The sequence below is a fragment of the Hyperolius riggenbachi genome, chromosome 2 (assembly GCF_040937935.1).
Source record: "Hyperolius riggenbachi isolate aHypRig1 chromosome 2, aHypRig1.pri, whole genome shotgun sequence".
In the NCBI taxonomy this organism is placed as follows: Eukaryota; Metazoa; Chordata; class Amphibia; order Anura; family Hyperoliidae; genus Hyperolius; species Hyperolius riggenbachi.
The window spans coordinates 123,598,250-123,620,778 of NC_090647.1; the positions used below are offsets into that span (position 1 = coordinate 123,598,250).

Below are 22,529 nucleotides of genomic sequence, written 5' to 3' on the forward strand. Positions count from 1 at the left end.
CTGTATACAATCCAATACATTATTAAAAGGCTTAGCAGTTATTTTTTCTTTCTCTTTTCAGAGTCCCAGAGTCCAGTGCTAGTTGTTTACAGCTCAGCTCCTGTGATTTCTGTGCTTTGATTGCTTATTTGCTACTTTCTGCCTTAGATTTATTCAGAGTTGCGGTATAGTCATTTTAACGACTGCTGTCATTTCTGATTATCTTTTCTGCAGTTTTGGTTTTTTTTGTCGCTGACCCTTGGTTGACCTTTGATTGACTAGTATCCTGCTTACCGTCATGGCCTCGAGCTCAAGGAGGCATCTCTCTAACAAAACGCTGCTGGAAGTCTTTGAAGACAGCGACAGTGACAGTGATGTGGAGTATCTGGCTGAGTCGACAGACAGCGATGTCCCAGGAGATCTCTCATCTGAATCCAAGACCAGCAGCGACCGCGAGAGTGATGACGAGAGGTGGGTAGGTGGTGCACATACTTGGTGTGAGCTGGAGAGTGTAACACAGGCCCCGCCCCCTGGGTTCCCTTTCACTGGGGTACCTGGGCAGAAGATCGACTGTGACCACAGCACGCTGGCCTACCTGGAACTGTTTCTGAGCGATGAGGTCATCTGGATGATCGTAGAGGATGCCAATCGCTATGCAGCACAGCAGCCGGGTGCTCCTCAAAGCAGGTTCTCCAGGAGCAGGAAGTGGGAACCTGTCACCAGCGACGATATCTGGGTATTCCTGGGCCTCATTATCCTCCAGGTAGTGGTGGGGAAGCCGCTGCAGAAGTGGTACTGGACCACTAACAAGATCCTCGCCACACCGTTCTTTGGTACTGTGATGCCAGAGTACTGCTACAGCCTCATCATGAAGTACCTGCACTTCGGGAACAATGAGGATTTTGATGAGGTCACCCATCCTGCTCCCAAGCTGAAGAAAATATGGGACATCTACCAGCTCATTGTTGGCAATTTCCGGAGTGCCTACATACCAGAAAGAGACATCTCCGTGGATGAGAGTCTCATGGCATACAAGGGTAGACTCAGCTGGGTGCAGTTCATTGCATCGAAAAGGATGCGCTTTGGAGTGAAGTCTTTCATGCTCTGTGAGTCCCAGTCCGGATACATCTGGAACTCTGTTGTGTACACAGGTAAAGGCACCAAATTTGCACCGCACTATAGTGAGTTTGGGTGTGCTACCTCCTCTGTGCTTACGCTTATCGAGCCATTACTGGATCAGGGGTACTGTCTTACTACGGACAGTTTTTATACCTCCCCAGAACTGTACAAGCACCTGATCCAGCACAAGACTGATGCATATGGCACGGTGAGGCCTAACCGATGCCATATGCCACCGGCCTTATCTGCCAGGAAGCTGAAGAAAGGAGAGGTTGTTGCCTGGCAGAAGGGGAAAAACAAGGCTCTGCGGTGGAAGGAAAAACGAGACGTGTGCATCCTCAGCACTGTGCACAATGCTGAAACTGTGCGCACCACTACCAGAGGTAAACAGGAGGTGGACAAGCCCAAAGCAGTCGTGAACTACAACCACACCATGGAAGGTGTGGACAGGGCTGATGCGGCCATGACTTTTTACCTGGCTGACCGCAAACAGCAGCGGAAATATTATAAAAAGATTTTCCGCCACCTACTGGAACAGTGCCTGTGGAACGCGTTTGTACTTTACAAAAAACACAGTGAAAGGCCTATACCACACCATGACTTTGTGTGGCAAATGTGTGAAGCCATTTGCGCAAAGCATCCCCCACCGGAGTCAGCTAGACCGGGGCGCAGAGCGTCCTATGTCGTGAACTTTCTGGACGCCACTTTGTGGAATATTTGCCAGCGACCGCACACAAGGAACAACCCACAAGAAGGTGTGTGGTCTGCTGCTCCAAAAAAGGCCCTGATGGGAAAAAAATCTAAAAGGAGACCTGTACTTATTGCCCGGACTGTGATGTGGCACTTTGTGTAATCCCTTCTTTCAAGGGGTATCACACAAAGCAGGTGTTTTGGGGTAAACCCCTATACTGTATTTTTTTTTCTGCCTCCATATATTTATTTCTGCATTTTCTGCATATTTCTGCATTTATTAAAAATGCAAGATATTTCTGTTTGTGATTAATAAATTTTATTTTATTTTTTGACAAGAATTTGTGTTTGACACTTTTATTATACTCATAATGTATACTGAACTGTTGCTTGGCTCATTTTGGTAAGTTACAGGAAAAAGGTTATGAAAATTAATTGAACCACTTTTTGCACAGAAATCCTGTGGAAATTTAACGCCAGGGAGGTTAATAGAAAATTGAGAAATATAGTGATTCTGCTTTATTTGTATGATTGTGTGTACCACACTGAATATAAAAACAGAAAAAAAGGAAAGAAGAGGGTTATCAAGGAAGATCAGAAAGAAAAATAAAGGTAAGCATGTTGCAAGCAAAGTCTGTTATACCATCTCCAAGCAGTTTCATGTTCCTATGACAACAGTTGCAAACCTTATCAAGGTGTCTATGCTCCATTGAACTATAGCCAAACTGTGGATGTAAACGCAAAAGGAAAGGTGTTGGGTCAGCTCATGTTCCAGTACAATGAAGGTATATACCGTATGTACAGGCAGAAAGAAGCACTAGGAATACTGAGGGGCACTTGTACTTCAATCTATTCTGGGATGTGAAGCCGCACTGACAATGATTTCAGGTAATGAGGAACACTACTAGATAAATGTGAGCAAGCGTAAAGAATCATGTTGTTATTCTCTAATGGAGTGGAAGTTATTTATACTGTCATCTACGTTGAATGTCCATTTCATTAATTTGCGGCATATATGTTATATGTAGTCATTAGGACATTAAAGCTACTTATGGATAGAAAATTGGTAAGTGTGGGATAATTACATGTTATCAGGAGTTACCAGGTTCATACTGCTACAGTGCACAGCTTTACTATCTGAATATATTCACCAACCCCCACATTTCATGCATCTTAGGAATAAATGAGGGAACGGTAGGCTAGAGGAAACATTGAGTAGTAAAGTAACTATGTAACAATAAAGAAAAATGTACAGTAACTTAAAGAGGACCTTTACCAAGGATTGAACTTCATTCCATTCAGTAGCTGATACCCTCTTTCCACGGGAAATCTTTACCTTTTCTCAAATAGATCATCAGGAGGAGTCTGTCACTCTGTACGGCTGATATTGTGGCGCAACCCATCTCACAGTGTGGTGTGATGTCATGACCATGGTCCTGACAGTTTGCTGTCTTTGAACCTTGTTGCATTGTGGGATAAAATGTTTTTTTCCAACTGCCACGCAAGCAATATCTGCCTCTTTGCATAGAACTCTCAGTAACGAATATTCCACACAGATCACCTGGCAGAACTAAAGATATCGCCACCTGTGATAATTTTCAGAATGTAAATCAGGGAAAGGAAAGATTTTACATTGGACAAACACTGACTAAATCATCTATAAATTAACCTCCTGAGCGTTACGCCGCTCAGGAGGTTTTGTTACTTTTTGGCCAATTTTTTTTCTAAATGTCCCAAATGTGTGTAAATCCTCTAGCTAGCACTAGGCTAGCTAGAAGAAGTCTCCGACACCCTTTGATCGCCGCCGCTCCCCCATTTATACGTTACTCAGTCTGGATCCAGCGATCGGCGCAGCCTCCCCGGACAATTCTGGTCTTCTCTATGGCAGTGCTGTCCAACTGGCGGCCCGCGGGCCGCGTCCGGCCCGCCAGGCCACCTGCTGCGGCCCGCTCGTCTTCCTGGGATGCAGGCATGGCTTGCGCTATGGGCGCCATGCCTGCTCCCTCGTATTGTGGCCTCCTGTGTCCCCGCTGGCCTCTCCTATGTCCCCGCTGCCGCCCCACAGCTCAGACCTCAGATCGCGGCGACTGAGGTAAACAGAGTGCGCATGGTACCCGCACGGAGTACGTCACATGCGGAAGTGAATCATTAGTCACTCCCGCATGTGACGTTCTGCCGCGCGGGTGTCATGCGCGCGCTCTGGTTGCTTCAGTCGCCGCGATCTGTGAGGTCTGAGCTGTGGGGCAGCAGCAGCGGCAGCGGGGACATAGGAGAGGCCAGCGGGGACACAGGAGAGAGAGGTAACGGGCTCGCTCACTGGTGGGGGCACCTGTCACTAGCTGGGGGGGCACCTGTCTATCTAGCTGGGGGGGCACCTGTCACTATCTAACTGGGGGGGCACCTGTCACTATCTAACTGGGGGGGCACCTGTCACTATCTAGCTGGGGGGGCACCTGTCACTATCTAACTGGGGGGCACCTGTCACTATCTAACTGGGGGGGCACCTGTCACTATCTAACTGGGGGGGCACCTGTCACTATCTAACTGGGGGGGCACCTGTCACTATCTAGCTGGGGGGGCACCTGTCACTATCTAGCTGGGGGGGCACCTGTCACTATCTAGCTGGGGGGGCACCTGTCACTACCTCATCCGGCCACAGCATCACCGCCAGCCCGGCCACAGCAGCACCGCAAGGCATTTCAGCCCACACATCATCCCCAATCCGGCCCAAAACACTATTGCCAGGCCAGCCAGGCACAGCAGCCAGTAGAGTAGAGGAGAATTTAGAAGCCAGGTGATAGGTGTCTACCATATTTAAGGGGCATTCTGCTTATTTATGTGAAATGCTGTCTATTTATGTGCCTCATGACTGCTGAATTTGTCTTGTTGGGGGCCTCATGATTTGTTGGGGGCATCACGATTGCTGAATTTGTCTTGTTGGGGGCCTCAAGATTGCTGAATGTGTCTTGTTGGGGGCCTCATGATTTTTTGGGAGCCTCATGATTGCTAAATTTGTCTTGTTGGGGGCATCATGATTGCTGAATGTGTCTTGTTGGGGGCCTCATGATTGCTGAATTTGTCTTGTTGGGGGCCTCATGATTTGTTGGGGGCCTCATGATTGCTGAATTTGTCTTGTTGGGGGTCACATGATTGCGAACTGCGAGACTATGGAAAAGCTGAATCGTCATCATGAAACAATAGCGTTAAACATACTTTTTTAGCTTTTTAAAACGGAAAATAAAACTGGGAGGTTCTAAAAAAAAACCAAATTTTTCAGGAGTAGATGGATGAAATTGTTTATCTTCACAGTTTATTTTCAACTTGGATTTTCCATAATGTTCATGTATGAGTTAAAACCACCTTTGTATGTAGTTTAAATTGCTGTTGCCACTTTGCGATAGATAAGTGACTTTTGGGTTGCAGTTTGGACACTCGGCCTCCAAAAGGTTCACCACCACTGTCCTAATCTAATGTCCCACATTGCTAAATTCATGTAAATTTGTCTCCACCCGTGGCCACACCCGCATTCTGGTCCATGGCCACACCCATTTTTCGGCGCGGCGCGTAGCTCTACGCACAACAGAACCCTCGTGGTTTTTGGCGCGCTACGCGCCACACAACTTCACCAACATCTTAAATTGCATTTTGTGGAAAGTGCTGCCAATCTAATTGTCCTTTAATTGCATTTTTCCGGGGGGGGGGGGGGGGGGGGGGTCTGCGACTCTAGCAAGAACCTTCGGCCCTCCACCATGGGGTCTGAAAAAAAACTGGCCCTCCATGCCCATGTAGTTGGACAGCACTGCTCTATGGGGAGGATTGTTCATGATGTCAAGCGCAAACCCGATCCTCCCCATAGAGAGACCGGAGCTGTGCAGGGAGGCTGCGCGATCGCTGGATCCAGGGTGTTAATGTATAAACGGGGTGATCGCGGAGGATCGGCAGGGATCCAGGGGTGCCCAACACTCTTACTAGCTAGCCTAGTGCTAGCTAGAGGATTTACACACATTTGGGACATTTATTTATTTAAGGGGGACTCCTGGGGCCACAGAGCGGTATACACAGTGTCGGGCATACCGCTAAGGACGTTAATTTTATAAAAAAAATAAGCAATTTTTTTTATTAATGTTATTTCCAATACAGTTCCTCTTGAAAGTGTACCTGAAGGCAAATTTTTAGTGAAAAGTAGATACTTACCTCAGTAAAGGGGAGCCTCTGGATAATCTAGGGGCTTCTCCTGTCCCTCTAAACCTCGCCGTTCCAGCACTAGGACCCTCTGAACCTATTCAACAAGGACTTGCTGAATAGGTTTGCGAGACGACCCGCACCTGCACAGTAGCTTGGAGCCACTTGTGCATGGCTTTTTCCTCCGTGCAACAGTGAGTTGTTCGGCCCTACTGCGCAGGCACGGGCTGTCAGTGCGACTGCCCAAAGTGGCCACACTCGTTCACAGATAGGAAAGAGACTGTGAAGAAGAAGAGGGTCCCAGTGACTAGCGGTGGGGTGAAGAAGGATTGGAGAAATCTCTGGAGGATCTAGAGGCTTCCCTCTACTGATGTAAGTATCCACATTTTTTGTTTTCTAAAATCACAGGCTGTAATTAATAGCAGAGATAATAAATCAATCAATCTACTGTAAACGTTTAAATATAAAACAAACCCATGGGATATCTAAAAATCCTAAATTATATAACACTATAAACAAAATATAACAAAATATATTTTGTTTATAGTGTCACGTTATGGGATGTAGTGACTCAGGTTTGTTCCATTGTGTTTTCTCTTTTTACCATTAGTTCAAATTGATCTGCCTTCCATTTGTTGGCCTCTGTGAGGAATTTAGGATTATATTCTCCCTGTGGAACCCATTTGAAGATCTGGGACTGAATATGCCTCTCCCATAATCTATTTGTAATAGTCTATTTTCCGTGTTGGTTCCTTCCATAAATTATTATTATTATTATTATTGATTTATAAAGCGCCAACATATGCCAATTTTCTTCCTTTTTTGAGGGGGACTATTGTCTAATTGTTCAGAAGAAGTTGTAAAATGTATAATATCTGATGATCTTGGAAATATGTTTGAATTCCAATACAGTACCTAATTTTAACCACAAGATGTCATTTTTACTATTTCTCATATCTTTTCTCAGATTAGTTACATCTTTGCCCACTAGAGGCCTCTATAGCACCCATTCCGTCTTCTTTTTGGCACATGCGTAAGTGTGTTTGCAATAGACACGTAGCTTTAGACGTAATAGATGCATAAGTGACAGCGATGTCGCCATGATGACGGCGAATCACGTGACGCGTATGATGCGGCCGCGTCAATACGTAGATATTGTATAAACTGCTCCAGCACACCACTATGGCGTCCCTGATGTAGCTTCGGCGCAACTAGTAGGATTAGCACGGTCTCCTCCTCCTGGGCTCCACCACACTTCATATTCCGGGTAAGCTCCGTCCATTTGGCCTCCTCCTTAGTATGGTTAGTTTATATCCAATTTTCTTCGCCATTTTTCCACTCTTTTGATCTCAGCTGACCTCCAGCTCCCATTCTTTGCTTCTACTTTTCTTTGTTTTCACATGCATTCTTCTTGAGACACCTTCAATTCACATTTCTCAATTTTCAGGGAATATATCCCTCATATCTCCTTCTTTATTTTCATTCACATTGGATTCAATGGAATATGCACTTTAACATACCGTATTTTTCGGACTATAAGACTCTCCGGACTATAAGACGCACCTAGGTTTAGAGAGCAGAAATGAAGGAAGAAAAAAAAACTAAACCTTGTGCGTCTATGGTGTAGAAGTGTCTTATGGACCTTTTTCCACAAAACTGTCTAAGCTACACTGCCCAGTTACACTAATCACTGTTGCACCCACCAGCTAAATTCACTTTGCACTCCCAACTACACTCACAGTTGCACCAGCTACACAAAGGGCACTCGCAGCTACACTAACTATGCTCACTACGCTCCAAGCTACACTCCAAGCTACACTCCCTAGACTCAGCTACATTACACTCCATAGACTCAGCAGCACTATACTCACTAGAATCAGCTACACTACACTCACTAGACTCAGATACACTACACTCAGAGTCACATACACTACACTCAATAGACTCACATACACTACACTCACTAGACTCAGATACACTACTACACTCACTAGACTCAGATACACTACACTCACTAGACTCAGATACACTACTACACTCACTAGACTCACATACACTACACTCACTAGACTCACATACACTACACTCACTAGACTCACATACACTACACTCACTAGACTCACATACACTACGCTCACTAGACTCACACTACACTCACTAGACTCACATACACTACACTCGACTCACATACACTACACTCACTAGACTCACATACACTACACTCACTAGACTCACATACACTACACTCACTAGACTCACATACACTACACTCACTAGACTTACATACACTACACTCACTAGATTCACATACACTACACTCACTAGACTTACATACACTACACTACACTCACTAGACTCACATACACTACACTCACTAGACTCACATACACTACACTCACTAGACTCACACTACACTACACTCACTAGACTCACATACACTACACTCACTAGACTTACATACACTACACTCACTAGACTTACATACACTACACTACACTCACTAGACTCACATACACTACACTCACTAGACTCACATACACTACACTCACTAGACTCACATACACTACACTCACTAGACTCACACTACACTACACTCACTAGACTCACATACACTACACTTATTTCAGAGGCTCTCACCCATCTAGCAGTGTGCTTCAGCCATCCAACACGTGCGCATTCAGAGTCCTGCCGAGTGTTTGAAGTGTTGCTTCCGGGTTAGGTGACGAGTCACGCGCTGTCCTCCCATTCTGTAGTGGGCCCGGTGTGACAAGCATACAACGCGAAAACATCGCGGAAGTCTGACCGCGACCACCGACAGTCCAGCCTTTGCAGCAGCAGCAGTGTGAAAACATCGCAGAAGTCCGACCGCGACCACCGACAGTCCAGTCATTGCAGCAGCAGCGTGAAAACATCGCGGAAGTCCAGTGTGTACTTGCGTCATCACATGACCCGGCGATGATCACAGCGGCTTTTCCTATGCCGCCTAGAGACATTGTGTATCTCGCTGCTGCGGGGCACGCTGGGGGGGGGGAGGGGATTATAGATCAAAGCGAGTGCATCTTTATAATAACAATGCCAGGTGTATTGCGCTGCTGCGGAGCACGCTGGGGGGGGGGGGGGTTATAGATCAGCACAGGGGGGATTATAGATCAAAGAAAGCACTGTGGATAATTACAGTGGCTTTTCCTATGCCACTTAGAAATGTAGATAAAGCTGCTGCTGCTTCCACCCAACTGCGGACCACATAAGGAAACAAGCATTTGGACTATAAGACGCAGTCACTTTTTCTACCCACTTTTGGGGGAGAAAAAGTGCGTCTTATAGTCCGAAAAATACGGTATGTTTAATAATTGTGTATGCACTGTCACTTTAACCTTTCTGGCGGTAAGCCCGAGCTCAGCTGCACAGGAGGATTTCTCAGGCTCTGCTGGGCCGATTTGCACTTGGAAACTTTTGGTCCCAGAGCCTTCTGTCATGCTGCCTCTACGTTTTGGAACTCCCTACCTCAACAGATCAGGACAGCTCCATCCCTGGCCGTGTTTAAATCTAGACTGAAAACCCACCTGTTCAGTTTGGCATTTGCAGAATTATAACTTTTGTTGTGTGAATACTTCATCCTACTACCAATTACTGAATCTGAGAGAGCCTAAGTGCTTTGAGTCCTATGGGAGAAAAGCGCTATAGAAATGTTATTGTATTGTATTGTATTGTATATTACACGCAGCTAGCACTTTGCTAGCTGCATGTACTGCTCAATCGCCGCCGCTCCGCGCCAATTCGCCGCTACCCGCTGCGCCGTGCCGCACCCCCCCTTCCCCCCCCAGACCCCATGCGCAGCCTGGCCAATCAGTGCCAGGCAGCGCTGAGGGGTGGATCGGGACTCCCTTTGACGTCACGACGTCGATGACGTCGGTGACGTCAATCCACCCGTCGCCATGGCGACGGGGGAAGCCCTAATGGAAATCCCATTCAGAACGGGATTTCCTGATGGGCCTAATCGCCGGAGGCGATCGGAGGGGGTGGGGGGATGCCGCAGCTCAGTGGCTGTCATGTAGCTAGCGCTAGGCTAGCTACATGATTTAAAATTTTAAAAAAAATAGTGCTGCGCTGCCCCCTGGTGGTTTTAATTGACCGCCAGGAGGGTTAATATAGATGTACCTTATATGGTTGCCCATACTATGTGGAACATTTTTATATTTGTAGCTTGATTGATTCAGTGCCGCACCGACTATTATTATATGCGTACATGCATATGCTTATGGATGTCTGCTGGATTTAGGTGCAGCACCAAACATTAATTGAATCAATGACAAGCAATCTTTAAAACTTTACACTGGTTTCATTGACTCAATGTTGCACCATTTGTCTATAGAGCGTACATACATATAGATATGTGTGTCTGCGAGATTTGCGGTGCAGCATCAGATTGACTTGAGTCATTGTGAGCCATCAATAGTTTGGGAGTAGGTCTATGTGTTTAACAGATATATATATTGTGTTGCACTATTGGACCAGTGTCACACCACTTGCTTATAAACTTGCACACATGCACATTGGTTTGCATGCCTGCAATGACAAATTTTACACTCGGTGCTTATTATAAATACTTTTGTATTTGGGATTGTTGGAGCCGGGGGGGGGGGGGGGCAAGTCTCATTGTTGTGGTTTTAATTGTTTTTAGTCAGTGGTTGTTGGTTAATAAAGAATTTTTTACGAACTTATTCAGTGTCACAAACTGCATTATTCGTATTATAGTCAAGGGGAGGTTGCTTTGCTTCTTGCTTAATAGTGTATGTTATTACATGTGATCGGCGATCAGAATATGGCGTCAGTGGTGCAGTGCCACCTGGTGGTGGGAGATGGGTGTTTCCATCCTAGCTCAGTTGAAATGTGCTGGTGACTTGAGGTTGGTTCAAAGGACACCACCTAGCAAAGATACTCTGGCGGATCTCTTTATCAGGAAAATGTATAAACATATATTTAGGTGTCGGCCATGGAGGGTATTATTTACGTTTTTATTTTTTTGAATTGTGCAGGTGGGGGGGGGGGGGGGGGGAGTTGTAATTGATATGACATTTGCAGAAGTGCAAGAGAATGATGCTGGATTCACAGTGCTCAGATGAGTGTTAACTGCAATACAAACCCTGCATGCAGGGCAGGATTTACCGTAAGGCACTGTAGGCACGTGCCTACAGGTGCCTGATCATGGAAAGGTGGCTCACTCCCCTCCCCTAGTGCCTCCCTCTTTCCCTATGCAGAGTCCCGAGCAGAGCATTAATGAGAGGGTGCAGGTCCAGCTCTCAGAATTCCACTGACGAGATCTCCCTTCAGTCTTAATACTTAATACTGAGGGTACCTCTGGCTACCTAATGCTAAGTGACACCTGTAACTACCTATGCTGGGCAAGGGAAGTAAGAAAGAAGTCACAGCTGGGGCAGCCAACACACTTGCAGTGAAGTTTTGCGGGGGTTTGTAAGTTCACGGAGGGCATCTGTGCCTATAGGCTCCTGTGATGTAAATCCCGGCCTGCCTGCATGCAGAGAATTTGAATAGCGTGATCAGTTACAATGCAGGTCTGTGAACAGCCCCATAGAATTGTATGGGCGGTGAGTTGCAAAACAGAATCCAAATATAGTGAGCTAATTGAAAGATTAATAAATTAGCAACTGTTTTGCAGTCTTGTTTATGTCTTTTTTTATGAATATTTTTTTTCTAAATACAACAATTAGTTGAGCACATGACCAAAAAAAAAAAAGATAAGTTTTACTATTAAAAGCAGTAAATGGGAATAACATAACAGAATTTAATGAAAATATACAGGTCACAGTAAAAGAAACAAAAAAGTGAAATTCTTTTATTTTTAGAGATTTACAAAATGCTGAGCTCAACTTAAAATACTCATAATCCAACAGTAGCATAAATGTATTATTATTATTTAGTATTTACATAGCGCCGACATCTTCTGCAGCGCTGTACAGAGTATATTGTCCTGTCACTTAACTGTCCCTCAGAGGGGCTCACAATCTAATCCCTACCGTAGTCATATGTCTATGTATATGCATTGTGTAGTGTATGTATCGTAGTCTAGGGCCAATTTAGGGGGAAACCAATTTACGTATTATAAAATATTTTTAATAATAATACTTATTTGTAAAATAGTAGATCAACAATATTCTTTTTTTCAAAAAAAAAAAATTGTATACAGCAGAAAAAAATAAAACTGTAACATTCAGTTGCAACTAGGGTTGCCGCGGTATACCAGTATGACGATATACCGCGGTTTGATTGTGCATGGCAATCATACCATGCACAATCTCGTTTTACCGGTTTTCGGAAGGCGGGGCTACCGGGGGCAGAGCATTGTAGCGGTGGGGATGTGACGTAGCGGCGAGCGAACGAACAGCGGTGAGGAAAAGCAAATACTCACTTGCCGGCAGCCGAGTCATCCTGCACGATGTACTAGCTTCATTGTACTTCCTGTTCTTGTCCTATTTCCCTGAAACAGCGCCCCCTGGGTGCTATTACAAGGAGATGATGCAAGAACAGGAAGTAGAATGAAGCTAGTACAGCATGCAAGATCACCCAGCTGCCGGCAAGTGAGTATTTGTTTTGTACCCCCTGCTGCTACACCCCCCCTGGCTCTCTATACTGCAGGCAGCTATCCTGGCTACACTTGTCCCTGGCTCTATATACTGTGGGCACCAATGCTGGCTAAACCTATCCCTGGCTCTCTATACTGCGGGCACCAATCCTGGCTAAACCTATCCCTGGCTCTCTCTACTGCGGGCACCAATCCTGCTACACCTATCCCTGGCTCTCTATACTGCAGACACCAATCCTGGCTAAACCTATCCCTGGCTCTCTATACTTCGGGCACCAATCCTGGCTACACCTATCCCTGGCTACCTATGCTGCAGACACCTATCCTGGCTAAACCTATCCCTGGCTCTCTCTACTGCGGGCACCAATCCTGGCTACACCTATCCCTGGCTCTCTATACTGCGGACACCAATCCTGGCTACACCTATCCCTGGCTCTCTATACTGTGGGCACCAACCCTGGCTAAACCTATCCCTGGCTCTCTATACTTCGGGCACCAATCCTGGCTACACCTATCCCTGGCTACCTATGCTGCAGGCACCTATCCTGGCTAAACCTATCCCTGGCTCTCTATACTGTAGGCAACAATCCTGGCTACACCTATCCCTGGCTCTCTACTGCGGGCACCAATCCTGGCTACAACTATCCCTGGCTACCTATGCTGCAGACACCTATCCTGGCTAAACCTATCGCTGGCTCTCTATACTGTAGGCACCAATCCTGGCTACAACTATCCCTGGCTCTCTACTGCGGGCACCAATCCTGGCTACACCTATCCCTGGCTCTCTATACTGTGGGCACCAACCCTGGCTAAACCTATCTCTGGCTCTCTATACTTCGGGCACCAATCCTAGCTACACCTATCCCTGGCTACCTATGCTGCAGGCACCTATCCTGGCTAAACCTATCCCTGGCTCTCTATACTGTAGGCAACAATCCTGGCTACACCTATCCCTGGCTCTCTACTGTGGGCACCAACCCTGGCTAAACCTATCCCTGGCTCTCTATACTTCGGGCACCAATCCTAGCTACACCTATCCCTGGCTACCTATGCTGCAGGCACCTATCCTGGCTAAACCTATTGCTGGCTCTCTAAACTGTAGGCACCAAACCTGGCTACAACTATCCCTGGCTCTCTACTGCGGGCACCAATCCTGGCTACACCTATCCCTGGCTCTCTACTGCGGGCACCAATCCTGGCTACACCTATCCCTGGCTACCTATGCTGCGGCCACCTAATTTTGGCTACACCTATCTCTGGCTCTCTAAACTGTGGGCGCCAATCCTGGCTACACCTATCCCTGGCTACCTATGCTTCGGTTACCTAATTCTGGCTACACCTATTCCTGGCTACCTATGCTGCGGCTACCTAATTCTGGCTACACCTATCCCTGGCTACCTATGCTGCAGGCACCTATCCTGGCTTCACCTATCCCTGGCTCTCTCTACTGCAGGCACCAATCCTGGCAACAGCTATCCCTGTCTCTCTCTACTGTGGGCACCTATCCTGTCTAAACCTATCCCTGGCTCTCTCTACTGCGGGCACCAATCCTGGCTACACCTATCCCTGGCTACCTATGCTCCGGCCATCTAATTCTGGCTACACCTATCCCTGGCTACCTATGCTGCGGCTACCTAATTCTGGCTACACCTATCCCTGGCTACCTATGGTGCGGGCAACTACTACTGGGGGGGGGGGGAGTGGGGAGGCCCGGGTCCAAATAATTGTTTAATACCGTACACCGTAATACCGTCATACCGCGGTATTTTTTTTTTATGGTTATCATACCGTGGAATTTCATGCCGTTGCAACCCTAGTTGCAACAGAGCTGGATGACAAATCATGCGAACGTCGTATAACAATGATCTGGATCAATAATATTCTTAATGAAAATTGCAAAAATGCACAAAGGTTTCCTAGTACATAACATAACTTACCACTGATCGGGAACCAATCCTGGCTACACCTATCCCTGGCTACCTATGCTGCAGGCAACTATCCTGGCTAAACCTATCCCTGGCTCTCTATACTGTAGGCAACAATCCTGGCTACACCTATCCCAGGCTCTCTACTGTGGGCACCAACCCTGGCTAAACCTATCCCTGGCTCTCTATACTTTGGGCACCAATCCTGGCTACACCTATCCCTGGCTACCTATGCTGCAGGCACCTATCCTGGCTAAACCTATCGCTGGCTCTCTAAACTGTAGGCACCAATCCTGGCTACAACTATCCCTGGCTCTCTACTGCGGGCACCAATCCTGGCTACACCTATCCCTGGCTACCTATGCTGTGGCCACCTAATTTTGGCTACACCTATCTCTGGCTCTCTAAACTGTGGGCGCCAATCCTGGCTACACCTATCCCTGGCTACCTATGCTTCGGTTACCTAATTCTGGCTACACCTATTCCTGGCTACCTATGCTGCGGCTACCTAATTCTGGCTACACCTATCCCTGGCTACCTATGCTGCAGGCACCTATCCTGGCTTCACCTATCCCTGGCTCTCTCTACTGCAGGCACCAATCCTGGCAACAGCTATCCCTGTCTCTCTCTACTGTGGGCACCTATCCTGGCTAAACCTATCCCTGGCTCTCTCTACTGCGGGCACCAATCCTGGCTACACCTATCCCTGGCTACCTATGCTCCGGCCATCTAATTCTGGCTACACTTATCCCTGGCTGCCTATGCTGCGGCTACCTAATTCTGGCTACACCTATCCCTGGCTACCTATGGTGCGGGCAACTACTACTGGGGGGGGGGGGTCCAAATAATTGTTTAATACCGTACACCGTAATACCGTCATACCGCGGTATTTTTTTTTTTTATGGTTATCATACCGTGGAATTTCATGCCGTTGCAACCCTAGTTGCAACAGAGCTGGATGACAAATCATGCGAACGTCATATAACAATGATCTGGATCAATAATATTCTTAATGAAAAGTGCAAAAATGCACAAAGGTTTCCTAGTACATTACATAACTTATCACTGATCCTAGACACTGATTACATCATTGGACTCCCACCAACTATCACTGATTGTACATTTATCATAGCCTTACAAAAGGTGGCCATACACCATACAATTCTTTCTATCTTTTTACTTTTTAGGACTTTTAAATGCAATCAGTTTTCTTTTTCGAATGTACTGAAAAATTAAACCAATATATCATAAACAATTCATTTTGGTTGCCCCAAGGCATTAAACAGGGTGGTTGTGGAGTTTGCCATTTAAGCACCGTCCATTCAAATTAATGGAAGTACTTTTTAAACAATGGTACTGGCTTTTCCCATCGTTCACATAAATGCCCCACTCGATCCCAAATATCTTGTGGCATCCAGGATGAGCTAAGTTTGGCGCTTCTGTGTCCCCCTATGGTGCTCAAAATGTGATGCAAAGACTAAACAATGGGAAACAATGCCAAACGCTTTCCTGCTCGCTCACAGAAAAGCGTTTAACATTGGCTAAACTAGATGCCAGCAGAAGCCTGTATGAACCGGCCCTAAAAATCAGAATTTTCCAACACAATAGATAAATATCGAAAGATTCTCTAAAATCCTAGTTTCTTCTCACTGATCTGACCATGGAGTACTGGTAACACAATGCAGCAAAGGAAGACCAGATTATATTGTCATTAAAATCTGGCAGTTGTCTACGATAATCAGTGGAATAGGCATTTTTTTTTTCACTTCCGGCTTCTTGTTTATGTTACAGCCAGAACCCGAAGTCTGGCCACTTCGGGTTCTGGCCGGTCAAAGCTAGAAATGGCCATGTCCCTGCAGCCAATGTGCGAAATGGATTAAAATTCAGTTGTTCATCTCCCCTGGCTCTGGCTCCTCCCCCTCGAGTTCTGGCAGCTGGGGAGACCAGCATCCTCCGCCTCCCCCCCCCCCCTCGAGTCGTTCGTCGCAGCAGGAAAGTTGGGTTTCCTGCTGTTCGGTGCTGGCAGATGCAATGTCTGCAGCGTTCCCGCTCTGCTTACCTGCTGCGATGAACGACTCTGGGGGGGGACACAAGTGTCCCTGGCTGCCAGAACTCGGGAGAGGAGCCAGCGCCGAGGGGAAGATGAACGACGCCGGCCTGAATTTTAAACCATTTCGCACATTGGCTGCAGGGACACGGCCACTTCTAGCTTTGACCGGCCAGAACCCGAAGTGGCCAGATTTTGGGTTCTGTCCGTAACATATACAGTACACCCATTCAAAATACTTTTTAATGTTTTTTAACTATTGTGTATGCATTTAACCTCCTTAGCTGTAATCACAAGTACAGCTTGGGGTGGAAAAAACATGCCAGGAGCAGGAAACCCCAAGCTGAACTCGTGGTAGCCACCAGGAGCTCTATGCAGAGCAATGCAAGCATTGGACATTTTTCACTCACCACCCGGGGCATCCCGACATCGGCCGCCATTCTTCCTCCTCTTCTCCGAGGCTCTGCTTCCCTCTGGTGAGATCGCCGTCTGTCATCATGACGACAGCCGGCAATCTTACTATAGGGTTCCAGCGCCACCCAGAGGACGGAGGGAAAACTGCAGTGCTAGATTCCAGAGAGGTGAGTGAGTGCTGAACTGCTACAGATCTTCCTAGCAGCATGAGTTTTTCCTGGTTCAATTCTAAAAACATAAAAAAGAATTGTACCACTTTTAGCCTAAAATCTGGAAAGAGTCATACTGCCAAGGGGGTTAATACGCATTTAACCACGTGAGGACTGCAGGGCTAAACCCCCCTAGTGACCAGGCCATTTTTAGCTAAATTGGCCACTGCAGCTTTAAGGCCAAGCTGCTGGGCCGCACAACTCAGCACACAAGTGATCCCCCCCCCCCTTTTCTCCCCACCAACAGAGCTCTCTGTTGGTGGGGTCTGATCGCTCCCCCCATGTTTATTTTTTTTTTAATAAATATTATTGTTATGAGATTTTAGGGAAAAAAAACTGTTTCTTTAAATGTATTCCCTCCCTCCCTCCCCACAGCCGGCCAATTATGGCGATCGGCTGTCATAGGCTTCTGCCTATGAGAGCCGATCGCTCTCTTGTCCCCCATGGGGACAGCCGTGTCACACGGCTGTCCCCAGTGCAGCGCTGCTGCTCATCGCAGCGCTGCACAGTGTAAATAGACAGCGTAATCGCCGTCTAACAGTCTCCCAAGCGGCAATAGCCGCTCGGAGACTGAAGGCGGGGCGGAGCTCCGCCCTCCGAGCATGAGATGCGCGCGCACCATGCGCGCGATCTCATGCTAAACAGAGCCCCAGGACTTTACGCCAATTGGCGTTAGGCGGTCCTGGGGCTGCCGCCGCGGCCACGCCTACTGGCGTGACACGGGCGGCAGGAGGTTAACAAGCTTTGAACAAACATTCGTTAGCAGTGTCAAACACCAACAAATTGTTATGGGCAAATGCTTTTAAAATAATGTATTTTTTATGGGTGGCTGATTACAGGAGGTTACGAAGCAGTAACCGCACGTCTCCCAAACCATCAATCTAATTGGGCCCTTAACTTAAGTTGTTGTCACTGGGAACAAACAGGATATTCAGTAGCCGATGTCTTCCTTTCATATATTAGCCTTTTTATTTAGTTGTAATAAATGGAAAAATTGTAATGAAAAACACAGAAACAGAGACAACATGAAAAAGTCTGTTGAAAAAAGAAGAAATAATAACAAACCTCTTGAAATATAAAAATAGGAGTAGATAAAGTAGTATGCATTATACTAAAAAGCACTGTACACAAATACATAAAAGATGAGCATATCAAAGTGGACCTTATTATTCTAAAGTCAAAGCTCATGAAGAGGAAATAAATGATCAAACAGAAATAGAATAGGCCAAAGATAAAAAGGTAATCTGTTGCCATAAATGAGTTTACCGTGCCAATTGATAATATTGTAACAATCAGTTGACTGTCACAGTCGGGACTCTACACAGAGGTTTGGTAGGCATTGTTTCTCCCAGACAGCAGTCCACCAAACACCCCAGGAGTGCCATAATTCCCTGTACTCCAGTGAACATTTTACTGTTGGCAGGTGATGTAGCTGCTGCATTGTTTTTTGCAGTTGGAACTTTTCTTGTGGGAGGTGTTACTTGTGGGAGGGGTTTCACCACAATATCAGCCATACAGTGCCCCCTGATGGTCTGTTTGTGAAAAGGAATAGATTTCTCATGTAAAAGGGGGTATCAGCTACTGATTGGGATAAAGTTCAATTTTTGGTTGGAGTTTCTCTTTAAGTCTGACTATTAGCTCCCCCATATGTTTTATATCTAAGAACGCTGGGTCACTGGTTCAAATGCCAGCCAGGGCACTATCTGCATAGATTTTGTATGTTCTCCTCGTGTCTGCATAAGTTTCTTCTGGGTACTCTTATTTCCTACCACATCCCAAAAACATACAAAAAATCAATCTGATGTTCCTTTAAAAGTTAGGTGTTGACTATGATGGGCATGTGATTACGGAAGGGATTAGATTGTGAGTCCCTCTAAGCAGGGCCAGATCTAGACTTTTTTGCTGCCTGAGGCAAGCTTGTGAGAATGCACCCCCCTCCCCAATTTTGAATGATCCCATAGCCCCTGACAATTTACTCTGCTTCATTTAATGTTCTCACATCACATGCTGCAGCTCAACATAATAGCACACTGGCTGGCTGTGAGTTTGTGACAAACTAACTGCTCACCCTAAGCAACTCCATTCTTCCTCAGTCAGGACAGCAGTGCCACCTCCTGCCTTCGGCTGTGCAAGTCAAATGAAACACTGCTGCTCTCCTGCCTCCCCACTCCTCACTCACTGTCAGACTCCTCACACAGCACAACAAGCTGCTTTTCCCCAATGATGACATCTTCACATTGCTCTCCTCTCACTTCTACTTCTACTCTGACTGTATGCTGTTAGTGTAAACACAGTACAAACATGCTGCCCCTGTAATCTCTGCGCCTGATGCAAATGTTTCACCTTGCTTCATGAGAGAACCGGCCCTGCCTCTAAGAGACAGTTAGTCACAACACTGCCGTATATACTCGAGTATAGGCCGAGTTTTTGGTAAAAAAAAGTGTCCTAAAAGTGGGGGTCTCGGCCTATACTCGAGTCACTTACCCCCCACCATGAACAAATGTAAAATTAATTGTCCCCCGTCTCCAACAGAGCAGTGCGGCCGCCGCAGATTTGCATACACAAGTGACAGCTTTGTGCTGTCTCCCGCTGTGTGCCGTGTCCCCCGCCAGAGCAACGTGGCTGCCGCGGATATACATACAGCACAAAGCTTGTGCTGTCTCCCGCTGTGTGCTTTCTCCCCCGTTCCAGCAGAGTGGTGCGCGTGGCATATTTACCAGTGACGATGCTCGGGTCAGCAACCTTCCGAGTGTCCCTGCCGGCATATGTCTTCTTACGCTCTCCACTAGAGGGCATCATTGAGATGAGACTCCGACTGACCAATTAAAGATGTTTCGTGGTGAGCAGCGTGGATTGGAGAGCGTAAGAAGACATATGCCGGCGGGGACACTCGGAAGGTGCCAGACTCGTGCATCGTCACTGGTAAATATGCCACGTGCACCACTCTGCCGGAACGGGGGACAGAGCACATAGCGGGAGACAGCACAAGCTTTGTGCTGTATGTAAATCCATGGGGGACAAGGCACACAGCGGGAGACAGCACAAGCTTTGTGCTGTATGTAAATCCGCGGGGGACAAGGCACACAGTGGGAGACAGCACAAAGCTGTCAGTTTTATATGCAAATCCACTGCATGGATCAGTAGATATTCCGCACTGCTCTGGTGAGGGACACAGGGAACAGCACACATAAGGAGACAGCACAAAGCTATAGCTTTGTATGCAAATCCACAACACACTGCTATCACTTTGAAAGCAGCCCACAGCCATCACTACAGGTCCTCCTCAAGTCAAACCACTGTATGCACAAGATACCTATGCTGCAGTGCAAACAGCAGGCCTGCAATTGTTGGGCCTTCAGGGTGTGTTGTTGCCTTCAGCCCTTATGATGTTGATGTTTGCTTATTGTAACAATCTGTTGGCTCTGATAGTTACTCTGCACAAAAGCTGTGTGTGTTTGGAAAGTGTTCTATTGTGAGGCAATAGAGGATAGTTAACTACCTGCTGATGCTGCTTTAAACCACACTGATCTGCAAAAGCATTAACCTCTTGCTGATTTGGGATAGGTTCATCTTTTGCCACCAATGCAACCCCTGACCTCGGCTTATACTTGAGTCAATCTTTTTTTTTTTTTTTTTTTATGTAAAAGTTGTGGGGTCGGTTTATACTCGAGTATATATGGTATATGTACTCTATAAGGCTCTGTGAAAGATGTCAGCACTATACAAATACTAAATAAAACAAACAATAAGATATTTTCCAAAATATATTTTATTGGAGACTTCTGGGATCTCCATAAGGCCTGGAACCCACTAGGAGCAATTTTCTGAGTGCTTTGTGATTTGAAAAGCTCTTGCTAATGTAATGCTATGGGTGTGATCCCACTAGAGCAATGTGATTTAATAAAAATCCCCCATAGCATTACATTAGCAAGAGCTTTTTCACTAGTGCTTAGAAAAGGCAGCTAGTGAGTTTTTGAGTCCTAACTGTGCTTTTGATCAATTAGTTGCTGTAAAGAGATAGTTCCAAGCTTATAGGTGAGAAATTAGGTGAAGGAAAACCTACCAATAATGTAAATTGTTTACATTCCACAGTAGTTTCTCAGAGATCCGGTATCAGGGTCACCAGCATTATCCATAACTGTCTGATGCATGGACATTCTCAAAAGGTATGGAATAGGGTTCCCCTAAATCCTAGACTTCTCCTGCAACTAGCTGGTACTCTATAGCTGAATTCCATTAACATAACTTTATAAAGATATTACTTATCAGTAGCAATTTAGCTGATATCTTCTGGCACCAGCATTACATTGATAACATTATAAAGAAAACAATGTTCTTATTTGTCACTCATCATTAAGCAATCCAGCGTGTCGGACCGCTAAAGAAAATCATGGGGCTGCTGTACACTTATTAAGGGGCCCATACACTCAGCCGATTTTCTGGCCGACCGATCGATCCCGATCGATCGATCGATTTATCGTTTGCAAATTGGTGGGCCAATCGACCGATCGATGGACCGATTTCGAACGATTTCGATGGATTTCCATTGAACTGACAGGGTGGAAAATTTAGGTCGATCTGATGAGATTGCTTATCAGTTTGCATTGGCCTTAATGGAAATCTGATGGCAAAAAAATGCCATCAGATCGAATTTCAATAGATTTTAAACTGAAATCTATTGGAATTCTATCCTGGTAAAAAATGTTCTAAAAACGCATCAGATAGATCATCAGATGCATTTCTTATCTATCTGCTGCCAATCTGACGAGTGTATGGGCACCTTTAGAGTCTCGACCAAGACCTTGCAGCATATGGGATTAGTACTGCCTCCATTCTCTTTAAAGGGGAGCTGTCAGCCATACTATCTCAGGAAAAAAAACACTTATAAGGAGATAAATACTTGCTCTACTTACATGACATGTGTATTGTACTGTCCACATTTTGATTTTAGTGATATTTCTACTGTAAAAAAAGAGAAAATCCTTCTTAGAATTTTCTATTTTGTCTGTGTCTATCTTGAAACCAATCCTGACATCATTCCCTCCCTTACTCTGTCTGTGTATCATTGCCTCACAGTCTTCAGACGCTCCGACCCAGGTCTGCAGTTAAAAGTGCATTGAGAAATATTGGCCAATCAGAGAGGAACAGAGGTGTGGGAGTGGAAACCAGGAGGGAAAGTGGCTTCAGCCAATCAGGCTGCATTAGTTAAGTCTGAGGGGAAAGTAAAGAAGAAAAAAGAAAACCCAGCATGCCCTGCAACTTCCCATGTGCGGTAGATGTACCAAATAAGAGCCAAGGAAACTGGGGAATTATGTTTTATGGAGAAGAAAAATAAGATTGATTTTTAACTTTTAGATTGCCTG

General features: G+C 46.1%; 2 protein-coding genes across 3 annotated transcripts in view; both read left to right on the plus strand.

The window, feature by feature from the left end:
• Positions 1–277: 277 nt before the first annotated feature.
• On the plus strand, positions 278–1,951 carry LOC137544849 (piggyBac transposable element-derived protein 4-like). The gene has a single exon (XM_068265941.1). It carries the CDS (start codon positions 278–280, stop codon positions 1,949–1,951), a length of 1,674 nt encoding a protein of 557 aa, XP_068122042.1.
• A 566-nt stretch (positions 1,952–2,517) lies between these two features.
• TMEM106C (transmembrane protein 106C) overlaps positions 2,518–22,529 on the plus strand; it is a 112,992-nt gene continuing 92,980 nt past the window's right edge. For both annotated transcript variants that reach the window (XM_068267328.1, XM_068267329.1), the window contains exon 1: positions 2,518–2,676. The gene's annotated coding sequence lies outside the window, so the exon portion shown is untranslated. The remainder of the gene's footprint in view (positions 2,677–22,529) is intronic.